We start from the raw sequence: 19200 nt of genomic DNA, 5'->3' as shown, positions 1-19200 counted from the left end.
CCCTCTGCCTCCTATTTTTGAAGTCATTAACTAGACCTGACCTCGGTATTTCTTTGCTTCGGGGGTTTTTGTACAGCTGAAAGCAGAAGCCTCTTTCTTCTGGTCTTTGGTCTTTGATTTTAGCATAAGCTCATTAAAGAGATTAGCTGTGCCCCCAGGGTCAGGGATGAAAGGAGTGCACTTTTGAAGAAAAAGTTTGTGTGTGGGAGAGAGGGAAATAGTTATTGACCCTTTGACCAACGGACTTTGCCAAAAATGTCTTACAACGGGGGCTGGACGGTCACCACCTGAAGGAACTGTGGGTACCTCAGTGGTAACCAGAGTGTGCATGGCCAGGAGGTCTCCCTCCCAAATGCTTTGTGTGTTGTATGATGTCCCAGGACCCTGGAATAATGCAAGAGGTTCAGCTCCTCTGAGATAGAAGGGTTATGACTGAGATAGAAGGGTTATTTGGCTAATGGAATATATGATTTCTAAAAACCTCAGTATGTGCCCCATTTAGAAAATCCTCACATTTGTTGAACACTACTACATGTCAGACACAATTCTAAATGCTTTACATGGAATAATCATTTAATTGTCACGATATTTATATAAGATCTGTGAGAATGAGATCCTAGTTTGAAGAAGACTGAGAGGTTAAAAAAAAAAAAACAGCCCAAATGTACCCAATCAGTAAGTGACCTAGCCTGGACGTGAACATAGGCAATCTGATTTCAGGGTCCGCGCTCTCACACATGATGCTCAAATGCTTCTCACACCTGCGATATTAATAAGTACAAAATTCAGGACATCCGCAGGTTTAGAAGGACTGGATGGGAAGACAGGCATAGTTTACAGTAGCTGTCTTCAGGGCAGAATTTTAGTCCCCACATGCTCCATGTTAGTTGCAGCAAATGGCCTTGGGCCACAGCCACAGAGGGCAGACTCAGAAACAAAATGTTTCCTTTCTGGGAGGTGAGGGCCAGTTCATAGTAGAAATCAGTGCCACGCTCAAGATCAACGCAATGCCCACAGGGAGCCAGTCAGATTGGGGAATATGGGGAATTGGCTCCCTACATAAAAGTGCTGAAGAAACTTCGGGCTGTGGAGGGACACCAAGGTCTCAGCCATGGGCCCTTGCCCCTCCAGGTCATGAAGAGACAGTTGACAGTGGTAGAACCCATTAATCCTTCTCAGGCTCCTTCCTCCCACACTCGCCTTACAGTGCCTAATTTTGCACTTCATTAGGGTGAATCAAGTATCTTCTTTAAACAGAGAAGTCTCTTAAGGAATGTTAAGAGCCTTAATGGGTTAGATTATTTGCACCTCACCCTCTAGAAGTGTAGCTGAGATGAACTGAGAGAAAGGGAACTTCAAGGGAGGAAGGGATGGCACAGAGAGAGAACTTTGCATTCCTGAACACTCTTGGGGGAAAAGGTGCATCTAAGTGGGGTGCCGTGATGGGGAGTAGGGGTGATTAAAGTTCAGGAAACCTGGGGAGATACTTCTAAAGACTGGCAGATAAGAAGGGGCTAGAGAAGATCTCAAAGGTGTATTCAGGAAGGAAGGAAGATGGGAATTTCCCTCTCTTCCCCCTAGCTCAGGTGGTCTCCTGCTCCTGGGCTCCTTGGTTATTGTCTGATTGGCACCAGGTTATTGGATTGTAGTGGGCTTTTCAGACTGGTTTGGGACCCTGACAACCAATCATTTTCTCCACCCCATAGGAAAACCATTCCCAGTGCCCGATTGCCAATTTCTAAATGGTTTCTGAAACACAGTTTATTTCTATGTTGGGGATTGCCTATAAACACATTGCCTTCTTTCAAAATGATTTACACTATGTTTAAAAGCTAGAAATTCGCTCATATGATTCCCCCATATAGCCAATATGTCAACACATTCTCATGAAAGCTACATTGAAATATAAAGGACTAACACTATCAAAGAAAAAATCTTCAATTTATTTTGTCCTCCTTTTCCTCAAATTTTCACTATTTCCTGAAATCAAAGTGAGCAAGTCCCAAATTCTCAGCTGATATTTGATGCTTCACCAACATCAAGTTGATCAAAACTCATGCCCTTCTGAGATCCACCTAATTCATAAACATAATGTGTGTTGTTCTCTTTCCTCTGCCTTAGTACCCCTCCCACTCCTCAGTTCAGTTGTTTTAGGAAATGAGGGCAAACACTAACCTGTTGATGGAGGGAGATACTGGGAAGGAAATGTTTATGGAGCTAATGAGGGCTCATTAACTGAGAAGGGGTTGGTCATCCTATGGTAGAAGCTAAATTACAATAGCTACTAGTTGGACGCATTTGATGGTTCTAATTCTTTATCTCCATCCTTGAAGATTTTTAAAATAGATATGTTTTTAAAAAATTATGATACAATTGACCTATAACATTATATTAGTTTTAGGTATATGACATAATGATTTGACATATGTATACAGAATATATTTTTATCACAAAACAACAATCTATGAGGCTATACTTAGAGCAATTCTACCCAAAGAAAGTCACTTTTAGTCCTTTCAAAGAATTCTGTTGCTTCCCTCTGGGCCAAATTCCTAGGTCTGGGGTGAATCTAAATGTCACTTGCCTACCTAAATAAGTAGCCAGAGGTCTGGTAATTTCTCATGAATAACGCAGTAAAACCATCTGGGTGCCTGGGATAGCTTAAAGATCCAGGACCAGCAGACAAAAATAAATCTTTCTCCTTTTACCAATAATGGCAGCAAGTTTAAGATTGATAATAGGTCTGCTTCTTCTAATGATAAAGAGGAAAATACATGAAGGGAAAGGTCTTTTCTTTTTCTTTCCTTAAAACTCAAGGTGAAGAGAGTTTATACTGTTATTAATCAGAAATTATAGTAGACAACTCCGAACCATGCCCGACATCCCTCTTCCCTTCCCCTGTTAATTAGCACCTTGATCTTCCTATGGGGACTACCTCTTCATCTAGACTCACTTATGGAATTTGTGTAGGCCTGATTCTACTTTGTGGTTCCAGGATGACTTCGTGACCTAGTTCTGGCCAGTAATGGTACTGCATCTTTCTTGACAAGGGAGTTCCGAAGTGGGCATGTGACCCAGGCTGAGTCAAGAGGCCATTCAGGATTGCATTGAACATCAGTTCTAAGACTTCCTGGATGTACTGGGGGGGGTTATAAAGGTGTTGAGTTGGAGCTGCCACTGGTTGTCCCACTGCCATATGAAGGAACTTTCTGAGAATGGTGCCTACAAAGAGAATAACGATGGAGCTGGATCCAGCTTTGCCTGAAGTCAAGTATACCTATGGATTTTAAAGTTATATAGGCCAACAATATTTCCCTTTTTGCTTAGGCCAGTTTGAGTCAGATTTATGTTCTTTTGTGACTTAAGAGCCATTGACTAATCTAGGATCTAGAATTTTTCATCAGTGTCCTTAGTTGTTTGTTTTTTGTTTTGTTTTTCAGATATCTTTAAGGTGCAGAGAGGGAAAATACAGAGAACTCAATTCTGGTGTCGGACCATTGACAGCAGGAACTCATTTCTCTTATCCCTCATATTTAGAAAATAACCTTCTGATAGTTTTTACACTTGTGTGGCTATTACACATTCCATCTTAAATCCCTTTCATAAGATGGTTAGCATGATCGCTTCTTGCTCTCTCTTTCCTCTGACTGCAGAATTCACCAGATGTGTCTTTCTTGTCTAGACAGCTGCCAACCATGTTTCTTCAAGCTGGCTCCTAGGCCATCTTCAGGATGAGTGAATATTTCAGAGTGTTTCCATTTATTCACCCAACCATCATCTGAACCAATCCTCTTGGCCAGAAAGGTACATGACCCTGTGTTCTACGACAGTGGGAATTTCAGTAACTCCTTCCTGTCTATGTAACTATAAACCCCTTTCATAGATACGAATTCTAATTTAGCCAGAGAGTTAAAAAGAGGAGGAAGCATACGGTATATGCCATGCAGCTCTTGAAAAAAGACAATAATAAAGGTACTGATATTTTTAGAAAACTCTGGAGCCATCCCGTTTCTGAAATTACTTGCAGGATCTTCATGCTGCCATTAAATAAGCAGATCATTTTTATCTGCTAATAAAAAATACCCCAGCCTGTTGCCAGAGGACTGTGATCGTCTTAACAACTTTTACAGAAAATAACATAACAGGAGATAACAGGTATTATGTTTTCTTTTGGCAAATATTAACACTTAACAGCTAGCATATCTTGCTTACTTAATTCGGCCTATAAAAACTCGCCAGGCCGTTTCACTTCCCACCATTGAAATTCTCTCCACTTGTTCTTTACAGCTTTTCAGAGCCTCCCTGGGAAAACAGCTCCAGAACAGGCTGGCTGAAAAGATTTTTAAGGTCTCTTGTCCATATTTACAAACCTTGCAATCTGTGTGTGTGTTCATTTATCTGAACACAAATGAAGTGAATAAATCAGAAGCTCCTTTGGGAAAAAGAAAACCACCAAATCTATGAGAAAAGGAACCAAATCTGCCCGCTGAGGCAACTCCTAAATGACTCTATGGAGTCCCCCGCAGCCCTGGCCACACACCCTGCCTTCAGCGGAAGGAACTGCTGCTGCTGAGCTCGTCGAGGAGCCAAGACGTTCTCTACTACAGAATTTCTCACATATGCTATTGTCCCTTTATTCATTTTGCCTCCGCTGTCTGTATTCCTGGCTACACTGTGAGTTCCTCCAAGGTAGAGATAATACTCTATTCTTGGATTGGCACCTGGCCTATGTGAAAATTTGATCAGAGCCATAGACAAAAGAGAGAAAGAAGCAAGGGCTGTGGGAGCAAGTGGGAACCCAAGAGAGCAGTGGGAAATGCCTTCAGCTTGGAGCCACCGGACAGAGAACTGCCTACAGGATAGTCTGGGAAAATGAGAAAGTCTGAGGTAGGCCATGGATAGAATTGTTAGTCCCAACGACAACAACATATTTTTTAAAAATAGTCATAGACCTTACTAATCTTTCCAGTGATTGCTTGACTAATTTTGGCTTTGAAGACTTCTGTGAGCCTACTTTTATTCTGTCTGGTCAACTAGAAGTAGTTGTGAGGTAACTTACCTTCCTAATTTGCTTCTCCATAGTTCAGAAGCTTCCCAGTCTAGGGGGACTCTAGAATATTTGTAGGTCTCTACATCTGAAGTACTAGGTCCAGGAAGTTCTGAGTCCACGAAAGTCATTTTTGATGATGCTGGTCCATGTCATGATTTTGTTAGAGAAGTTGAACTATTTTGCTTACTGCAGTGATTGGAATCAATGTCCTATTTTTAGAATCCTGGTCAGATACCTTGATAATTACACAGAGAAGCACCTTGCCACCCTCCCTTGGGCCCCACCCTTCTTTTTTATGGGTTGGTGATCCAATTTTAACAAGCACCCCCCGTGATGCTGAAGACCAGACCCATCAGGAACCACAGTCTCAAGAAAAGCAGCTTTGTTAGGTCTGGATGACAAGCAGGAAGGAAGCGCTAACTTTGTAAGCTTGCTCTCCTAGATCTATCCAAAAGTAGCAAGACCACAGTGTGATTTGTCAGGCCTGCACTGGACAAAAGATACTGGTGTTTTCCCTTGGCTTGCGGAGAGGCAGAGAAAGGGCTGAGACTCTCCTCCCATGTTTGGAGTCTCTTAGTTGTCACAGAGAGCACTAGGCTTTTATGACAGCTCACTTTGCAAGCATCCCTTTGGGATGCCTTAGTCCCCACTCATCTCAGAAACGTAAAATCACTTTTGGCAACGCTCAATACACTTGAGCATGGGAAACACAAATTAAAAGAGATACTTCTTTACTCCCTAGATTGTCTGGTTCCACATTTGCTTGGAATAAAACCAGAATCATCAAGCTAGAGAGGACTGGAGTGGATGGGTTATTTGTTTCAAGTTTGGTGAGGGTCAGGGGAAACCTGAAGTCTTGTGAAGGTTAAGCATTTTCAACCTTTCTGCTTGGTGTAAGGACAGCACATAAAATAAGGTCAAAAGAACCAGGAATGCTTCATCTAAAATTACTTGCCTTACTTTGCTCATAGTTGTTCACGGTGATGTTGAGGTGGAGGACTTTTCCACTCCCTGTACATGGCGGTCTATTTTGGTTATGGTGGAAAAAACTTCCTTTTTTTTATTGCTTGTTTGTTTGATCGAGGGAGCAGAGCCTTATGTATACAGTCTGTCATCAAAGTTAATACATTGATCTCACTTAAGTTTAAAATGAAGTGAATTGTTATCTAAACTGTTATTCTGGGGAAATCTTTCTCTTCCCTTACCGAGCATCGAAGCAACCCATTGCCCCATCACTGTAAATGCCATTCTGTTTAATCCTAACATCCATAATAAAACCAACAAAAAGCTCTGTGTTCTGACCTCTAGTTACAAAGTGCCTATCTCTGGAGGAGGCCAGACCATTTGGTCAGAGACCGCCAATCCTTACTTTGCATTTCTGATTAAACGCCATCGTACCAGGAAGCATCTCCCGAGCCGAGGAGGGCTAGGGCTCTGCACGCCAGCAGTGGGTACTGCGGCTGCTTCCTTTCAAACACTAGCAAAACGTGGGAGGTGCCACACATGAGAAGCCACAGCACTGAAGTGAGAAACAGAAGGAATCCGCCTGGTTGCTGGACTCCTCTCTCCCAACCCTGACCTTGTGAGCACATGAGTGTGAAAATAAGAAAAGAAAACTTTCCCTTAATAGATTCGTCCTTCACAAGACCTGGTGTCTTTAGTGGCCACCAGGGATAAGAGAGTTCCTTGTGTGGTTCTCAAAGCAGCACTAAAAACGGTAGTAGGAGGCAGTAACCATCAAAGAGGGTGAGTGAGAGCCGGCCTCATGGCAAGGACATCACTATTACCACGGACAGCTCTAGTCCAATAATGTGAGTAACGAGAGCCGAGATTTATTGAATATCCAACTCAGTGGCAGGCACCTGCTCTAACTATATGACATGTACTTTAATCCAGCTCTAAGCACTCTCCTCTGGTATTTTTGTGGATGCTCCAAAGCTAAGTGTGTTTTGTCGGTATAGCCGTGCCTTCTTGAAAAAGATAAGAGAAGGAATCACGTCTCCTGGAAAAACCCACAGAAGCTCTCTTTAGAGGTCAGTCTTCTTTCCTGCTCACAAATGTTGAAGGAGTTGGCAAAATACAAAAGCTGTTCTTATCTCAAAGTAAACGTCTCTTAGCGTACTGGTGAGATGGGCAAAATGGGAATTACTCAGATGCCACATACACACAACTGGTGGCTCCAAGGATGACCATTCTGAGATTCACTTCTAATGTCCTTTCCCAAAGGAAAGATGGTTTGCGTCGCATGCTCTGTTAATGCTTGCCCCGATTCTGAAACCCAAGCGATGGGAGACAAGGATCAAGGCTCAGGAGATTCCTTGTCCTCTTTAAAATAGCGACCATCTGCTCCGCCCTAACACGTTGGTATACAAGTCCAACAGAGAGTAAATACGAAAGCAATTAAAATAAACTACTGTGCATTAGTGTGGTTTGATTTATGTAAACAACTTCTGTGGGACAAGATGGCTGTGGTTTGGGTAATGCTCATATCTGTGAAACTCAAGTAAGCTAAATATAGCTTGGTATGTATAGAACATTCTTAGCCATGTTCCTCTGCTAGAAACTATGTCAGTTGAGATGAATTCAATGGTTAGAATGAGGCCCGGACTTACCCAGTGAAGGTCGTAATCTAGCCTCGCTCGTCCCTCGTCGTCCTCATATAAGGTGAATCCTTCCCTCCGGGCCTGATAATACTCTTTCCGCAACTTCTGGATGCGGTCCGTGCTCCCACTCGCAGGCCGGCCACTGTGGGACATAACCGTACAGACACACTCACACGGCGTACAACATCCTGGGAAGTCTCTTTTTGGTCTTATTAAAGGAGCTGACATCTAAAATTGGGATGATTCAACAATGTGATTCAAATATGCTAGGAAAACTGTAAAATCAGTAATAAAAGCGAGCAAAAAAAGGTCTTTATATAAATATATTTAGCTCCAAGGGTCAAAACATTAGGCTTGGGATTAACAAATTCCTTTTGAGTGAAAAGGTACTGTAAGGTCCTGACCTTTACAGCAAGTAAAAGTGCCATCTCTCTTTTCTTACAATCATCTGCACGGAATTTGGCTAAATTTTAATGTAGTTATTTCATTTTCTCCAATAAGAAACTGCCAAATTGAGACCAGTTGTTCGACCTGAAGATGGGATGTGGCGTGGAGTCGGCGTGTGCCAGTCTTCATGTCAGTGACAATGATGCATTGCTAAAGTGGGGGGTAGCATACGTGTCGGCATATGGGCCCACAGGGCATAGGGAAAGCAAAGAAAGCAGAGGCCACATCAAGAAGTAAAAAGAAAAATTAAAGAAATGGGTGATAGTGGAATATTCCATCTTCATTACTTCATTACATGACTCCCGATTCTCCTCTCTCGACTCTAGTCCCTTCCTTCTCTCAGGAATTACAGTTTCTCAGTGACTCATCCATGCAACCCCAAACTGGTCGGCCAGTGGCTCCCTTTTAGCTTGGATTAGTCACGATCGTTTCAACAGAACCAACATCATGGGATATAAGTCAGGGCTGGGAAATAAGTGGAGAATGCTAGGCACATCTCAACAACCATTCAGCTTCCTTGGTTCATCTGAGACATAACCGAGTGTCCTACTGGGCCAGAGCTTGTGTTAAGATCTAGGAAAGTGAAGATAAACAGTTCATAGTCCTTGTCTGCAAAAAGCACATGGTCTGGGAAGGAGGGGACTGAAAGGCACAGAGAAGGCTACAGTCCAGGTGCAACAACAGCAGTCTAATAAGGGACTGTGGGGACAATGACTGCTTAAACTCTCAGAGGGAGAGCAGGGCCATGGAAGAAGATTATGGAAAACTCCACAGAGGAGGTGACACCTTAGCGAGTCTAGAAGGATATAGAGGGGCTCAACAGCTGGGCAAGTGGGATGAGGAAATTTCAGGTAGAGGAAATTTGAGGTAGAGGGAAGGGCAACACAGACGACAGAAATGAGAAGGCATCTCGCCTTGGGGGAACAGATGGAAATAAGTCCATGTGGGCAAGCAGTGATCTTCAACTTCTTCTGTCCTGCCTCACACACACACATCTCAGGCAACCCATGTTCCCTTCCCTTCCTCACTTAGGGAGCGAGTTAGAATACAAAGGAGTACTGGGGACTTTAGGGATATTTTGAATTTACTCTAATCAATGCCAGAAGTGTATCACCTGCAAATTTGGCTTGAACTCAATTCATAGCAACATGTAATCGTACAGACCCTTGTGTTTGATGGGTAGGTGAGGACCACTGCTCTGGTAGACAGGGTAGATGGGAGGGGGCAGTGAGGAGGGACAGGTGAGACGGAGAAGGCAAGAAAGGGACCCACTGTGAAGAGCTGGGCATACCAGAAGATTCCCACGTATTACTGTGGAGTTGTAAGTTTAAAGGAGACTTCACATTAAAGGAGATACCGGAAAGCAACAGAAAGAAGTCATCTACTATTTGGTGAAACAATTTTGAAGCTAGACTTGTAAACTGTAAAAAGAAAATGGTGAGTGAACATCTTTTGGAGAAAAAGCCTTCTTCCCCAAGTAGACTGTAAGTTAACTGGTGACGTCTTACAATACCTCTACAAAGTTAACATGGGGTTCTGGGCTTCCTCCGCATGCCACAGACACGCAGCCGCTCATGCCTTTTATTAAAAAAAGACAAACCCCTGCGGATCAAATATCTTTATTTTTCTTCAATATGTATTTAAAAACACTCAAGACAGTTTTGTTTCTTTACTAGGCTTTTCTTAAAGTAAAAATTTTTCCAAGAAAAAAGCAGAATGAGACCTATAAATACGGAGAACATTCTGGTGGTTGCCAGAGGAGAGGGAGTGGAGAGAGCGGCAAAATGGGTGAAGGGGACTGGGAGGTAGAGGCTTCCCGTTATGGAATGAAGCAGCCATGGGGATGAAAGGCACAGCCTAGGGAACATACTCGACGGTACTGGAACAGCATTGCGTGGTGACAGACAGGAGCCCCACTTGTGGCGAGCACAGCACAACACAGAGTGGCTGAATCACTCTGCTGGACACCTGAAACTAAGGTAACACTGTGCGTCAGCTATACTCAAATTAAAAAAAAAATGAAGAAGTTTTTAAGCATTTGAAAAAGATAATAAGAAAAAAAAATGGAAGGTCTGCTATGCTTTTCTGAACAATGTGAGGGCAGGCGAGGCAGGCCAGGTCTCTGAGGACCAGCTTCCTTTCCTCTTGAGGACCCTGAGCTGTCTATGGCGCCCATGTGCGGTGCACGGGCTTCTGCTGATGACGTGAACGTGTGAGCCAGGCTCAAACTCGCCAGATGAGTTCAATCAACGCGGTGCAAACATTGCATACATAATCTATTAGTTTATCCAAAGAAGCTGAAGCACTGAATTCAAGCAGAATGAAGTCATCAGTAATAAAGGAAAAAAAAATGATAAGGCACTGTTTTAAAACTCTCCACAATTTTCCTACATTTGTGGTGGAAAAAAAAATCATACTCAGACTATAATCTATTCTTCCATATGCCTATAAATACATAAATTTAAAAATATGGGTCTGATCAGATTTTAGTTCTCAAATAGAGGGAACGGAGCAAGAATACAAAATCAGCTGTTTAGGATTCAGAAAATCCCCTATGGCTGACAGGAACATGACTATTTACCAAGAAAAGAAATCTGGCCTCAGAGAAAAAACAGGAAAAAAGTCTAGAAAGTCATGGACCATCTAAGTGCAAAACATGTTGCATCTTCTCCCTGGTGTGAATATTTTAAAGAAGATGTAGGACACAGTGCAAACCTTTCATAAGGACCCCAGACTACATCTCACCCTTATCTCTTTTTTTCCTCTCTCCAGCCCTCATCCTGCCCTTAGTAACTATATCAGATTTCCCCCCTTGATTATATCAAGTGTTTGACATAATAAAATTAAGACGAGCAAATTCCGATCCCATTTTTCAGCCCTTCTCTGCAGATAATACTGACACACTTACCACTAAGTCAATAAAAATGATATGCATGGCTGTTGTGACCGAAGCAGTTAATTGATCCCATTTTGTGTTGAAAATGTAGAAATTTGAAGAGGAACATAAAAACAACTTTGTCATAACAGCGGCAATAATTATAATAGCTATTATTTATGGAACACTTACGTATCAAACACACTGATACAAGCAATTACTCCCTTCGCTTCCTGCCCAGAGCAGACCTAAGTAATTGATTACAGCATTCTTTCCTAATGAACCTAGATATGGCCTTAGAATCCTTCTTAACCCAGAACTTCAGAAAGCCCCTACCAATCTACCAAAAGATACCTTAGAAACTTCCGAAGTTCATCAGATTATGGTGTCCCTCAAATAGCCGTGCAACCATATAAAATCAGTCAAAGTATCAATAACCTCATCTCTAAGTTCCTACTTTGAAAAATAGGCTTTCTGTGTTATTTGTTCACTGGATGAAGTAAAGTTTGGCCATTCTTACAAAAATTCCATCTCTACCTGTATTCGTATGTAGATGGCCAGCGTCACTCCTGCACTTTTAATGTGCTGAAGTTTTATGCAAAATTAATTCAAGCAGTATAACAAAACAGATTTATGTTGTAGTGACTTCTTATAAATGATACTGCTTATGCCTTTAAAGGTAGATATAGTTAAACAGGCTCTTCTTACTACACTTCCGACCTGGACAGAGTTTAAAGTTGTGAAGGAGTTCAGAAACCATGTCCTTTTCATCATAGTAATATATTCCCATGTGCAGTAAACCTATAGCAATACATTTCCATATGCAATCACATATGGAGATCACATCACAGTAAGGCATTATCTCCTCCTTTGAAATCTAACCTTATTCTTCTAACTCTTTATATTCTCCTAGTTTGCAGTGACCTGCAATTGAAGTACATTTTATTTAGTTTTAGAGGTTTTATTAATTTGAAAGAGAAAGAATGAGTGATGGGGAAGAGGTGAGAGAGAGGCAGTGAGAAGCAGACTCCCCACTGAGCAGGGAGCCCAATGTGGGGCTTGATCCCAGCCAGGACCCCAAGATCATGACCTGAGCCGAAGGCAGATGCTCTGTGTATATCATGGTCTCCTCCCATTACTGCTGCAGGCTGGAGAAAAGAAACTAACATGTATTAAGCTCCTGTCATGCCCTAAGTATAGTACTTATGCTTTATGTACTTCATCTCATCTAATCCTCAGTCAAATTTGTGACGGTAACATAGTGACATTTCGCAGATGCCAGCACCGAGGCTCCAGGAAGTTAAGTAGCACAGCTGGCGATTGGTGGACCAGGCGTTGTGTGACTTCAGGACCAGTGTGATTTCTACCATATCATGCTGCCTTGCAGGAAAGGCATTAAAATGCAGCAGGCATTTTGTAGCAGAAGTTCACAGGCATTTCAAGGCGGAGGGAATTTAGCAGAGCACATTTATAGCCATACCTTTTGATATTCTTTTATTTGCACAGAACTTTGCAATAAAAATAGAAATGAAGTAGCCAAAGTAATAGAAATACATGCACTGAAGTCTGTCTTCATTAAAGAATGATGTGGAAACGACCGCAGACTGAGATTTCTGGGTAATTAATATTACATCTCTAACAGACTCATGTGGGAAAGCGGTATAAAAATGAATGGGGTGCAAAAGAGAATCAACACAAGAGAGAGATCCCACATGAAAGTGGAACTCTGGAGCAAAACCAAGACTGAGAGGCATCGAGGGCTGCTCCTGGTAAAATTCACCACGGACTACATGAGAAGGACTTGATCGCTGGCAATGATGCATTGCCGGATTGTGAATTAATCTGCAATGACTTTATGTGTGTGCTTAGGCGGGCACACGTGTAAATACATGCACCCTATGAGTGAATTGTGTATAATGAATTCCCAAGAGCTGTGTCATTTTCAGAGAGCCCCAAGACATGTGGTTCTCCATTTTAAAGAAGATGTGTTCAATTGACTGACTACAGTGAGTACAGCCCTCCTTTGTAGGTACCAACCTGGGGTCCAGAATTGGTGATGTGGTTGAGAAAACAGTCCTTATAAAACGGAAGCTTCACAGGAATGTTCCTACCTCGATGTGATGACCCTTATAAACTCACTGAATAAAACAATTTAAATGAGAAGAATGCATGTGAACAACAAGCAGGAACCTGCGCAGTGTTTTTGAGTTTGGGGTTTGATGAGAGTCTTTAATTGTGTAGAAGTTACCATAGAAAAGTTATTTTGATGCTTGCCATAAAAAACTTTAATTATATAGGTATGGTGTTAGTCTTCCATACTTACAAGAGAGTAGAATTTTAAAAGTTTTCTGAAAAAGGATTAACCTCCTAAATGATATGGTGCAAAGGGAAACACTTTTGTACCCTTTAAGAATGCCAAGATGCTGTTCTTTCCCCATTGTCAACGCCCTCCCCACGCCACCGCCCCCGGCCATGGGAAGGGTTGCTCATTTTGTCTTTTTGCATTTAAGGACTGAAACGCCATCACAGTTTTCAACCTCAAATTTAGTAGTACCACAGCTCTGCCTGAGAAAACAGGGCATATATATTTCTTTTTCCAAGTGTGAACAGAGCCCCCAATGTACCTGAGATTCTGTGGCATTCACACTCTTGACGACACAAATATAATAAAACCCAACTGTCTATATGCAATATTATTTTACTTTAAATCCCAAACTAGGTTCTAGAAAAGAATATTCCCTCGAAGACAGATAGCCATGGACAGAACTGTTACTTATCTTCTGTTGGTGATAAAGACTTCTGTCAAATGAAACATTTGGGAGATTCTTATAAATGCACTCAGGATCATTAATTCAAAAGCATTCTGAAGATTTATAGGAACTATAGCCCAATAGCACTTATACTAATACTCTGCAGATTTGATATCCTACAATAAAATACACTTATATAAGGAGCCCATATATATAAAAGGAGATTTAATAATAAATGGTAGATTTTGATGGGATTTAATTCCATAGAATTCTTCAAGTGATATTCTAGTCCTGAATAGTTCTGGAAATTATCCAGTGTAAATAGTCAGTGAAAATTACAACTAGGTAAATACCCCCTTCTTTTCCCTGCTCCCAATTTCTTGTAAATGATTTTCAAAGGTACACTGACAAGTAAGTTTTTTCAGTTTAGTCTAGTGAAATTTGGGGACCCAGATATGACTCCCTATAAACAACATTTGGGAATTCTTCCTAATTTTTTCCCAAATTCACCAATCACTATGTATGATGGTTGCCCCCAATTGCAATTATTTTTGCAAAAAAATTTCCCCAAATAATTCCTCACACAAACATTTGCTTTCTATCAGATTTAAGTTATCTTTTTGTCAAACAATTACTCTAAATTAAGAACCCTTTGCTTACCATAACTGCCTAAAAATTCCTATATTAAGAGTAACAAGTTTAGAGAAAGGGTAAATGGTATTAACAGACAAAATAATAATTTTCACATTTAGAATCTCCTCTAATTTGAGGCCTACTTTTGTAGGTTAGTTGTCTCTGACTTAATAAGTAAAGAATCAATGCTCAGATATTCTCTTATCTTAAGAGAATATTTAAGGTCACATAGCAATCTGGTGGCAGAATTTGGGGGGGGATGTGCTCTATGCTAATACATAACTTTGAAAAGTATGTATTTGTATACATTTCTAAGAGCTCAAAAAAATTACACCTATGTTAGGATCCCGTGGAGAGGCTGAAACACTAGTCCAGAGAGGTCGATAAGCAGGTAAGGTCATAAAGAAGATGGCAGAACCACACACATGATGTATTAGCTCAGCCTGTAATCCTGAACGTGGTCCTTACTCCAGCCATTCGGAGGCTACCTATGGCATTTTGACCCAGATGCAACAATCTGACAATGTGACTTGGCCTACCTGGGCTCCTGATTTTGCCATGGCAACCTGAGTGTGACCTTTTGTCTTTCTCAACATGTTTTCTGCTTTTAGCATGTGTTCCCTTTAAGATCCTTGTCTTGGTATTTCCATCCCTCACTTGGTGGAACTGACCTTCTGACTCCTATAGCTTGAAGATTTGTCCTGGAAATCTTAACCCTGGACTGGACCTTGACCCCAATGAATCAAACTTTAGTGGAAATAAAGGCCCCCTTCCCTTGGTACTTCTGATTGCATAATGGTGAGCATTTCCACTCACACCACGAACCACAGCTACCATTTACTGTTGCAAGTAATCTCATTGATGCATGAAGGACAACTTTCTCCCCTGTGATTGATTGTTGTGACTGAGAATCTCACCAGATCAATGTCATCTCCTGTTCTGATAAAAGGCATTCCTCTACCTTTGCTCTTTATCACTTGAGACAATGCAAGGCCCCTCGCTAATCAGAACATTGGCTTCTCTATCTCCATTTCTAGCAAAAGCGGAAATTTCTTAGGAGTGACACTGTTATTCACAATTCAACAACACACAAGTTATTATTCACAGCTTCAACTCGTGATTGGAAGCCCAGAACATAAAACTGCATTATTCTGATTCTGTACAATGACCTTCTGGCTGCGTTCAAATTTCAGAAGCCAGTTTTGCCATTAGTCATAAAATACCCATTTGAGTTATTCATATTTTGCATAGCATTCTAGTATATTTCCAATGCAGTGCAGTGTTTTTGAGCCTTAAATGGTTTACACAAATACTGGACACACTCAAAGTTATGCATAAGTGTGTGATACACACAGCCTTGAAATATGTTGCCCATTTTATTAACAATACAAAGTATGTGGGGGTCACCGAAGGAATCTATCAAGTGTTTCATATGGTAATTTTTTTTTTCTTAAGAAAGATTTTAAAATGTGGTTGAAAAGTTCACAGGAGAGGGCAGAAAAAGTAGCCCTTCAATTCTACTCTACATATTTGCAAAACATGCATGCACAGATGCAAAGAAAAATACATTTGGGCCAACCGGGAACTGTGAATCCATTATGTCTTCTGTTAAAGATGATAAATAAACCACATTCTGAAACATAACTCATGTAGCTACAGTTGCTCTTACATGGCTGGGATACAGCAACGTGGCACCATTTAACTATATTTAACTCGTGCAACTAATCTTTAAGCTTAGACAAAAATGAGACCTGGGGCAAATGGCAATTTACGTAGGGATAGCGCTCCCATTGGCCCTTCCATATTAATGAACATGGGATGCTGGACATGAACTGAGTTGGTTTCCCTCAGCTGGTGTCTGTTCCCAGGTGTCACTGTCAGCTTCACATCATGCTGAAGATGATTCCAGTATTTTAAGATATTGCATGACTTACACAACATGGCCCTCACATGCGAGCCAAACACTTCAGCTGGTGTTCAACCAAAGCACCTGATGCAGCGCTGCAGGAAACCGCGTTGCATGGGTATAGTGAAAGATTACAGGTAGGGGTCAATAGAGCACTCTCCAAAAGTGTTTTTCAAGGTTAATTCTGGCTATATACAACTTTTGTCTCCTGTAATGGCTCTAGAAACTAACCTTGAGACATGATTCCACATTCAACATCACAAGTTTTCTTGAACAGTTTTACGGTGGCTAAAAAAATCAGCAAAATATTGATAAAAAGGAAAATGGAAGAAACCTATAAAACTTGGATCATTTTAACTCTTACATTCTTGAGTTGGATGAAAATGACTGATAGAAGAATAAACTTTTGTTGCTTATACAGCACTTGAGCAAATCAATGATATTACATATGTATGCGTGTGCGTACACATACACCTTCCCAAAGAAATCCTCACCAGCAATTGCGGGACTTGCAAGATAAAATTATTATATTCTATGCTTAAATCAAACACAGCCTGAGTTTTAGGAATACATAGCTGACATTTAGATGTGGATTAATCTTTCAGGGTCAATTCTGGAAAAAATAAGCCTTTGTGGGCTGCAGGCCATAAAACCTTGGGACTTCATAGGCCCCTGTGAAATTTGTTCATTCTCAGAGGAAAACAACATAGAAGGTCTGTCCCCTCCCAGGGGATCCTGGAATGCCATCAAAGGCCACTGATTCCTGACAGCTGGAAATCTAGACCTTTCAAACAGTAAGGAAATAAAGCCTAATTGACTATAGAATTTTAGAGATTCTAAATGATTTAGTGCGTGGATGGTGGTTTTTTGGGTTTTGTTTATTTGTTTTGTTCTATTTTTTTAGAGGATACTCTCAGTCAGGAAATGTTATTGTATGCTGTGGTAACCAAATGTCAGTAGCTTAAAACAGCAATTATTTACTCACATTATGGGACCTTTTCCCCCCTTCCAATAGAAGGGGTTGAGAAAATAATTAAGGTGACGAAGAGGAAAAAAATATTTAAAAACAACTCAAGTTTTTCAATTGAAAAGAGCTAAAGATTATGATTAGCAGCTCATAATGTCAGGAGACAAAATCTTCTAAATGCATGCGATATGTAAGTTAGTCCTTCCCTTCATACGCAGTACAGGCATATATAATAAGTTGTTCCAACAGCCACCATGAATGCATGGGTCACATAGCGATGTGACTGTGGGGCAGATCTTAATTATCACACATATGGCGCTAAATCATACGAGCTCATAAACATAGAATTCGATATGCAGTATTCTGATACGATTAGCATAAAAGCAATTAAGTCCAGAAACTTATTAAGAACGTGTCTGGATAGTACCTTAATTCCTCTCGTTCCTTTTACACCTATCTGCATGAATGCTGAGATCTTCTGCGATTTTAAATAGGGTTACAACAATTATCCAATCCAAATAGCTTCTCAGCTTCAAAGAGCCACATGAAAAGTTAACATATACTTAGGTCCCAGAGGGTGTCAGCTCCAAGAATATCCCACAGCTCTCATTTACCTGGGTGTAAAGTGAGCTCTCCTAACCCTCTAACCTCACGTTGACCTCCTGACATGAGGGATTTATGGGATAGAGACAGCTTATATTATCATCTCCTACAGACTATTTCAGTTGTTTTTAAAAGATATTCTGATTCTTAACAAATCCTTTTTAGGAGCATGGTGATTTTCTTTTCCCCTGAAAAGTAATAAATTGGTACCAAACTTAGATCATCAACTACTTTTATAAAAGTTTTCCAATAACCCTCTGAATGTTTTCAGATGTGTACATTTATTTCAACTTATATCTATTTATGTATTGAAATATTGTCATGTCCCTGGCCCTGGTGATATAATGGTGGTTGAGACCCAGACCTGACCTTCAGGGATTTCACAGTCTTGTGGGGGAAGATGGAGATATAAGTAAATAATTACAGTGCAATGTGGCAATTATTCTGAGGAAGTATTGTGAAGGCTAATGAAATCCTGCAGTAGCTCAGAGGAGAGGTGATTAGCTCTTCTGGTGGAGGCCAGGAGAAAGGAAAAGGAGAGCAAGGGTAAAGAGTGCGGGGCTGGGTATGCCAGGGGAAGACAACTCAGGGGGCATGGGTTGGCAACACAAAAGGGATATGGTCAGACACGGCAGAAGTGTGGAAGTGGGGGAAGAAATTCTAGGAAATGGAGCTGGTAGGACTTGAGCAGCTCCACCTGCCAATCTTTCCAGAAGACTATGATGGGGAAATCGTTGGAGGATTTCAAATAGGGTAGACGCCTTCATCAGAATTATTCTTTCCATCAGGATAACCCCGGGAGAACCTCACTTTCTCCGACCCAACATCTCATCACTAAGAAAGGAACCAGCTGACCTCGGTAGGTATTTCTTATATTCAATCACTTCCTGGGTGTGTATAGAGTTGAAGCTACATGGTTGGCCAAATCTTTGGCAAAAGTCATCGTCTATTTTCCCGATTGCTGGGTACTGTGCCTGGAGGGCCACTTTCTTCCAAGGCAATGGAACTTGGCGCCTTTCTTTCAACTTGAAAACTGAACTTTCCAAAATCAGAGCTCTTGTTTAACCAGGAACATTAGCTGGTGATGAAGCATGACGCATTGTTAATATAGTGATAAATTTCCCATTAGGAACAGGGCACTGGCTGCCAAATCAGAGGGCAAAAAGTTAAAAAAACAAAACAAAGCCAATGAAACCAGCCCATTATGGGTTGACAAAGACTTTGATTTTCCCTGGCACTTTAAGGGAAAGTAGTCACAGAATCTTAATTAATAAATAGCCATTGCTCCATTCAGGCGAGGTAATGGTAGTGCCTTAGTATCTGCCACGGAACAATTTGTAGCTGTCTTCTTGATCTGAAAAGTGAA

General features: G+C 41.1%; 1 protein-coding gene across 4 annotated transcripts in view; it reads right to left on the bottom strand.

Moving 5' to 3' along the window:
- PARD3B (par-3 family cell polarity regulator beta) overlaps window positions 1-19200 on the bottom strand; it is a 1037391-nt gene that overhangs the window by 94665 nt on the left and 923526 nt on the right. For all 4 annotated transcript variants that reach the window (XM_044241394.1, XM_044241395.1, XM_044241397.1 and 1 more), the window contains one exon: window positions 7663-7795. In XM_044241394.1, coding sequence (XP_044097329.1) covers window positions 7663-7795 — 133 coding nt within the window. The remainder of the gene's footprint in view (window positions 1-7662; window positions 7796-19200) is intronic.

This window comes from Neovison vison, chromosome 3 (genome assembly GCF_020171115.1).
Source record: "Neovison vison isolate M4711 chromosome 3, ASM_NN_V1, whole genome shotgun sequence".
NCBI lineage: Eukaryota > Metazoa > Chordata > Mammalia > Carnivora > Mustelidae > Neogale > Neogale vison.
The sequence above is the reverse complement of the archived record's forward strand: the minus strand, read 5'-3'. Positions and strand labels throughout refer to the sequence as shown.